General features: G+C 56.2%; 1 protein-coding gene across 1 annotated transcript in view; it reads right to left on the bottom strand.

The window, feature by feature from the left end:
• Nucleotides 1-3,651, bottom strand: part of Ckm (creatine kinase, M-type) — a 12,073-nt gene extending 8,422 nt beyond the window's left edge. The window contains exons 1-2 of the mRNA XM_004644312.2: nt 3,545-3,651; nt 941-1,154 (exon numbers count right to left, since the gene is read on the bottom strand). Of these exons, the coding sequence (XP_004644369.1) occupies nt 941-1,133 (193 nt within the window). The 5' untranslated portion in view covers nt 1,134-1,154; nt 3,545-3,651. The remainder of the gene's footprint in view (nt 1-940; nt 1,155-3,544) is intronic.
• Nucleotides 3,652-7,070: the final 3,419 nt, after the last annotated feature.

Below are 7,070 nucleotides of genomic sequence, written 5' to 3'. Positions count from 1 at the left end.
GAGAGAGAGAGAGAGAGAGAGAGAGAGAGAGAGAGACCCGTATGTTTGCAGCCCTGGGTGCCAATGCCAGCATGGCCCAAAACAATTAAAAAACAAAACCCGGGCACAATGGTGCACATCTGTAATCCAAGTGCCTGGAGGCTGAGGCAGGAGGATAACAAGTTCAAGCCTAGTCTGGGCAACTAAGTGACTTAATGAGACCCAAAATAAAATTTTAAAAGGGATGGAGACATAGACCAATGTGAAGACTCAGGGTTCAACCTCCAGTACAGAAAATAAATAATTAAAAAAAAAAAAAAAAAGGCTGGCAAGACAGCTCAGCAGACTAAGCGCCTGCTTAGGCAAGCTCAGGAACTGGGGTTTGATCCCCCACTGGCCCAGCCCCCTAGGCGTACTGAGCCAGTGACCAAGTCCGGGCGTGGTGGCGAACACCTGTAATGTTTTCAGCCTTGGGGGAGGCTGAAAACAGGAGGATCACGAGGAGTCTGAGCTGCATAGTGAGACCCTGTACCACGTACATTTAAAAATAAATAAATAACCTGCTTATCCACCAGCAGGGGCAGCAAGGGCTGCTCACCATCTTTTGCAGCTGATCCGGTCTAGAGAAAGACCTGCAGGCTGGTGGCTTCCCTGGCATCAGGGATCACACACACCTTGCCTTCAGGCTCAGCCCCGAGCACTGGGGTACACAGCTCCAACCTTCCCACACAGCTGCCCATTTTTCAGATGAGGAAGCTGAGCCCAGTTGGCTTCCTAGGAGATCTCCCGGTATAACCAGGATGTGCGTTTACGGGATGGTTGACCGTGCCCTGTCCCAATCCTCCGTGCCTCACCGCCGTCCCCTGCCCATGGTCCGCGTTGTATAGACAGAAGCCTGAGACCCCCCTCAGGAGCACAGGGGCAGCCTTAGGTCCCTGAAGGTCGCTCGGGCCCGACCTACCTGGGTTGTCCACGCCCGTCTGGATGACGTCATCCAGCGTGAAGCCCGATGGAGTCTCCTTGTCACGCAGCTTGTTGTAGAGGTCCGGTGTCAGCACCTTGGCCATGTGGTTGTTGTGCTTGCTGAGGTCGGGGTACTCCTCCTGGGACTTGTAGTTCAGCTTGAACTTGTTGTGGGTGTTGCCGAAAGGCATGGCTGCGGCAGTGAGGGGGACCTGAGTGGAGGATGGGAAGGTTGATCAGCCTGGTCGCTCAGAGCTGGGAGAAAATCCAGTGAGGCTTGGGGGTCAGACAGGCCAGCAACCCTGGAGCAAGAGGGGTCTCTTCTCTGGGCCCTGCACCTTGTCAAGAAGCTAGGGACTCAGTTTCTCCACGTGGGTAATGAAGGGGGAACCCTTGTGCCAGAGAGGTCCTGAGACAGGTGAGAGAGCAGGGGCTGGGAGGGGGCGCTGTGGAGGCTCCCACCTGTGATCCCAGCACTCTGGAGGCTGAGGCAGGAGGATCCCAAGATCACAGTTGGTCTGGGGTATGTGATGAGTTTAAAGCCAGCCTGGACTACAGAATAAGACTCTGTCTGAAAAAAACAAACCAGACCAAAACACAAAAGTTTTAGAAACTGACAGTCTGAGGGTGTTTTGGTGGGTTTCTTTTGCTTTTTGTTTGTTTGGTTTTTTTTTTTTGTCTTTTTGAGACAGAGTTTTACTATGCAGTACAGGCTGGCCTTGAATTTACAGTGATCCTCCTGAGCCGGGGCTATAGCTCAATGACACAGCACCAGCCTGGCAGGTGTGAAGTGATGAGCTCAATTTCCAGTACCAAAAAAAAAAGATACAGTGATCCTCCTGTCTCAGCCTCCTGAGTGCTGGAATTACACCACACACTTGGCCTTGACAGTTTGAATTTTAATCCCATCTCTACCCTTACAACTAGCTGTGTGGCCTTGGGCAAGTCACTGAACCTGTGCCTGTTTATGCACCTGTAAAATGGAGAACTAGGACAGCTTTGCCCTCTTGGGAGTGCTGAAAGGGTTAAATAAGTTGGTGCAGGAGAAGCCCTGGCTCCGGTATGCCTTTTCCTTTGGTAGCCTTTCCAGGTTACCGCTGCAGTTCCTATTTTCCAGGTGCGGGGGAGGGGGAAGTAAGGTGTGGCTGGGAGTGGGCGTGGGACAGAGAAGGGGTTCCTCTCCGCGAAGGTCTCCGCCCAGGGGCCCATGGCTCTGCTGGCTGCCAGCTCATTCAGGGGGCACTCAGCCAGGCCAGCTTCAAATCCCACCCATGCCGTTTTCCTGCTGTGTGACACAGGATAGTCACTGGGCCTCTCTGGACATCTTTGCCACCTTGGACTCCAACCTTCCTGGAGATGGCAGGAAAGGCTCTCAGGCTAGGTACCAGGGTGGCCGAGAACCAGCTGGGCTGGAATCTGGGGCCTCCTGCTGGCTGCTCTTCTTGCTATTATTTTTCTTTTCTCTTTTTGGAGCACTGGGCTTTGAACCCAGGGAGCCCTGAACTACTCCTGAGCTCTTTCCTTTTTGTTGTTTTGGTTTTGGTCTTTTCTAGACAGGATCTCGCTAAGTTGCGCAGGCTGGGCTCAAGTTTGTAATCTTCCTGCCTCAGCCTGCTGTGTAGCTGGGATTACAGGTGTGTAATCCCAAGGGATTAGGCTGTGATTATTACTGGTATTTCCCAGATCCAGAAAGAAGGAAGGAGCTTCCAGCAAAAAGGGGTGCACAGCCCTGCCCAGCTCCAAGAATGGAAGCAGCTTAGATTGTGGGAGGGAAAGCAAGACCAGGGTGAGCTGAGGGTGGCAGTGAGGTGGGGGCGGGAGGACAGAGACCTGCCCAGACCTTCCCAGCTGGGCCGGGGCTGGCTATTTTTAGAGCCTGGCAGCTTCCTGCTGCCCCCCCTCCCATTCTCGGCTCGCCTTGCACCAAGTCAGCAGGAAGACAGGTGGGCCACCTTGGCCAGGAGGACACACACCCAGGCCTCAGGGCTCAAGGACACCCTGGGCTTCCCTCCTGGACCCTCTCCCTTCAGAGGGTGTTCCCACCCCCATCACTGCCAGGGACACCCCATGGGAGGACACTGGGGCTAAGTGAGTGATCCCCAAAGAGACACAAGCAGAAACAGCCCCAGAGCCACACACCCACCTCAACTAAAACTCCCTGGGCCACACTGTACACTGAGCCACACGGTCACACCCCAAAGCTCAGGGACACATGGAGATAGAGGCGCTCAAGGAAGAGCATGGAAGGTCAGGCACAAGGTCACAGGGATACACAGGACAGCATACACAAAGGCCCCCCAAGTCCTGCAGACCCTGGCAGGTGACACCTCCTGCTGCTGACAAGTTATAATGCACAGGGGCCCGGCAGGAGGTGACAGCTGCCAGCTGTCAGGAAGGAGCCTTTGTCTCCACGATTGTTTCCCCTGTGCCACCCTCTTGTGCTGCAAAATCACAGGACACAGTGGGGGCTGGGCAAGCTTGTGGGCTGGGGGCTCCCAGACAGAGGCCGCTGCCCCACAGCAGGAAACCAGGCTGCACACAGGCCCTCCCAGTGCCATGCCAGCCCCTGGCACCCATGGGATCCCCAGTCCCCAGGAAGTACCTGGCCGGGCTGTGCTGAAGGGGCTATCTGTATCCTGGAGGTGACGCTGACCCGGAGGGAAAGCCTGCAGCCCCGCCTTATATAGGGGCATCCTCGTCTGCGCCATTGGCTGGGAGGGGCTGTCCCAAGGGAGGGGGCCCAGAGGGCAGCTGAACCTCATTGCCTGGGCAGTGTGCCCACCCCGGACCCAGGCATGCCTCACGCCCAGCCCCATGGCCTTGTATGGGCTGCTGCAGGGGCTGGGCTGCCCCCCCCCAGTGGGCTGGTCCCCAGACTAAGTGCTGAGTCGGGCTGGCGGGATCAGCTGGCCCCCCGCCGGGAACACGGGACAGGGCCTGCAGGTGTCCTGGGCACACGGTCCCAGGCCTGGTCCCCTGGGTCTGCAGCAGCCACCAGCCTCTTCCTGGGTACCCTCTGTCAGCCTCCAACAGGCTGGACCTCTGGGACTCAGGCCTGGGCCTCCCCACTTGCTGAGTGCCAGCAATCAGGAAACCTAACCCCGGAAAATCAAGGAGGGACCCCAGGAGAACCACGGCCCAGAGAGGGCTGTGTGGCTTTGTCTCCTGCCACCTAGCCACAGGGGGAGGGCAGCGACCAAAGCCAATGCTGGAACCTGGGGCAGCCAACCTCAGGGTGTGATCCAGGGTGCCCCTTCCTTCATGGACGTGCGTGCGTGCGTGCATGTGTGTGTATGTGTGTGTGTGATTTTTATTCTAGTTCTCCCTGTGCAGTTGAGGCTGGCCTTGAGCTCACTTTGTAGCCCAGGCTGGTCTTGAATTCCCAGGGTCCTCCTGCGTCAGCCTCCTGAGTGCTGGGGTGACAAGTACGTGCCACCACACCTAGCATCTTCGTGGACAATTGGGGGAAACTGAGGCCAAGCTGAGATGGAGGGATTCGGGCTCAAGGCTGCAGGCGAGGTGGTGCTCCCCGAGCGCTGTGCTCTCCCCGATGCTGCAGCTGCCTGGGAGGGGCCAGCGGGGAAGCAGCTATTTTTAGAGCACGTTTTGCTGTTTCCTCAGTGCAGAGCAGGCGACTCAGGCCGGGTGGGGGGCGCGGCAGCAGGTGTTGGGGGCCACGTGTCCGGGTTAATTATAACCGGGCAGCTCGGGTATCCCCAGGCCTTGGCTCCTTACAAGGGCAGCATCGCGGTAGCCAGCCGCAGGGATAGATGGGCTGGGCAGCACGAGGCTGGGGCGGGCCAACTGGAGCCCAAGGTGCCCCAGCTGTGACAGGACCTCAGGCGGAGGGGGGCTCTGCAGACCCGGGGCACCTCCTTGCTTCCTCCCAGATCCTGGGGTCACCATGTGTTCAGTATCTCCCCGATTGGCACCCCTGTACCCACCCCCCCAGGCAGGTGAGGACTGGCTTAGGAAGAGAGGAGTCTCTTCTGTGCTCCCTCAGACCCCCGATCTGGGAGCAGGAGCAGGAAAGAGTGCTTTGAAAACGTCTGTGGGAGCTGATTCTTGCCTGCAATCCCAGCACTCTGGGAGGCTGCGGCAGGAAGACCCAAAGTTGGAGCCCAGCCTGGTAACAAAGTGACTTACCAAGACCCTGTCTCAAGGGCCAGCCAAATAGCTCAGGGGATTAAAGAGCCTGCAAGCAGGTGCAGGGGCCTGGGGTTTGATCCTGGGGCCTGCTGTGCTGGCCCCGCCCCTGGGGCTCACTGAACCAGCGATTGAGACTGGGTGTGGTGGTGCATGCCTGTAATCCCAGCTCTTGGGAAGCTGTAAACAGGTGGATCACTATCTGTCCGATCTAGTAGTGAGACCCTAAACACCCTGTGGACTCTTCCCTAAAATACAGGAGAAAAAAAAAAAAAAGGGCTAGAGATATAGCTCTGTGCAGGAGGGATTTAAAACTGCAGTTTTGGGCCAGGGAGATGGCTCAGTGGAATAAGCACTTCCCCAGCAAGCGCAAGGGCCTGAGTTCAATCCCCGGTTCCTCAAAAAAATAAAAAATAAAAAAAACCCTGCACTTTTGAAAAAAAATAATTAATATTTGTTTATTTATTTAGAGACAGAATCTTGAGATATAGCTCAGGCTGGCCTTGAGCTCACTTTGTAGCCCAAGCTGGCCTCCAACTCCCAGCGATCCTCCTGACTCAGCCTCCCAAGTACTGGGATTAATGAGGCTTTGTTGACTAAGTAAAAAATAGCAGTCCAATCAGTCTGTTGCAGGAGACAGGAGCCACTACTTAACTTGGGCAGAAAGGACTTTGCTGAGATGGTCGGTGCTCACCGAGTTACGAGTTACAGCAAGGGCTGAAGGAATGCCTCCCGCTCTGGCCAAGCACCCCCTCCCTCCGGAAAACCTAGTTCTCAGCTCCTCTGCCCCTTCCCTGACAGGAGGATGCACTACAGGGCGTGAGTTCCAGTGGGACACCCTCTCCTCACCTTGTCAGTTAACTACCAAGCACTCCTGTATTTTAAGTGCTGTACTAAGTGCCTTCAGGTTAGCTCACCTACGTCTCCCAACAAGAAAGCTCAGAGGTGAAGCATCCGGCCCAAGGTCACACAGCTGGGAAGGAGCAGGTCTGGGACTCAAATGGGCACAGAGCCGGTGCAAATGGCTGCAGGCTCTGGTAAAAATAACTGCAGGGCTCTCAGCAGCATCCGTGTGCAGCCAGCGCGGGGTCCCTGTCCAGCTCTTCAGACCTCAGTAATTTGCATCCACTGCCCCTTCCTTCCCCGGGTCCCCAGCACTCTTGTTACCGGAATCAAAGGTCCAGGCTGTCCACTGCTTGAAGGCCAAGTTTCAGGAATCCAGAGAGAGAGAGAGAGAGAGAGAGAGAGAGAGAGAGAGAGAGAGAGAGAGAGAGAGAGCGCAGGGGCACTTAGGTCTTCTCAAGGGCTGGCAGCGGCGAGTGAGGGGCTCCTGCTCTGGGAATGCAGGGTGCAGAGGGTTTTTCTAGGGCAGAGAGGAGGTGCCAGGGACCGGCAGGAAGGCCACACGCTGCGCCGGGCCTGTCAGCCAGGGCGTGGGTCTCCTTTTTATTTTCCTCTCTGGCTGGATCCTCGCAATGAACCTCCAGCTTCTGGGGCTAATTCTGGTATTTTCTTTGACACCATTAGCAGGTTCAGCCCGCAGCAAGGTACACACTTTGCGTTAGCACTGGAGAGCAGGGAGGGGCGCGGCGAAGGTCACCAGATGTCTGGATTCTGTGAATCTCAAGGAGGAGGTCAGCAGCCAAGAGGGGTGGAAAAAGCATGCAGCAGGTGATAACCTGGCCAGCCCTTTCGAACGCTGCCAAGGGCAGGTCCCCCAAACAGCAGCCCCTCGCCATTCCCTCTCATTTTCATTCATTCCATATTCTTCTTGTTTTGTTCAGAGACAGGTCCTCGATGGGTGAGCTAGGCTGGCCTTGTACTCATGGTGATCCTCCTGCCTCAGCCTCCGAAGTTCTGGGATTCCAGCCCTGTGCCGCCACACCTGGCTATTGTTCTTTAAACAATCACTGCTGAAGCATGGGTACCCAAGCCAGATGCATCAGACATAAAAAGATGAGGAGGCAGCGGCTGGGGTTGGA

This window comes from Octodon degus, unplaced genomic scaffold, assembly GCF_000260255.1.
Source record: "Octodon degus isolate 3935 unplaced genomic scaffold, OctDeg1.0 scaffold00197, whole genome shotgun sequence".
Lineage (NCBI taxonomy): Eukaryota > Metazoa > Chordata > Mammalia > Rodentia > Octodontidae > Octodon > Octodon degus.
Note: the sequence above shows the minus strand (reverse complement) of the source record. Positions and strands in the feature narration are given on the sequence as shown.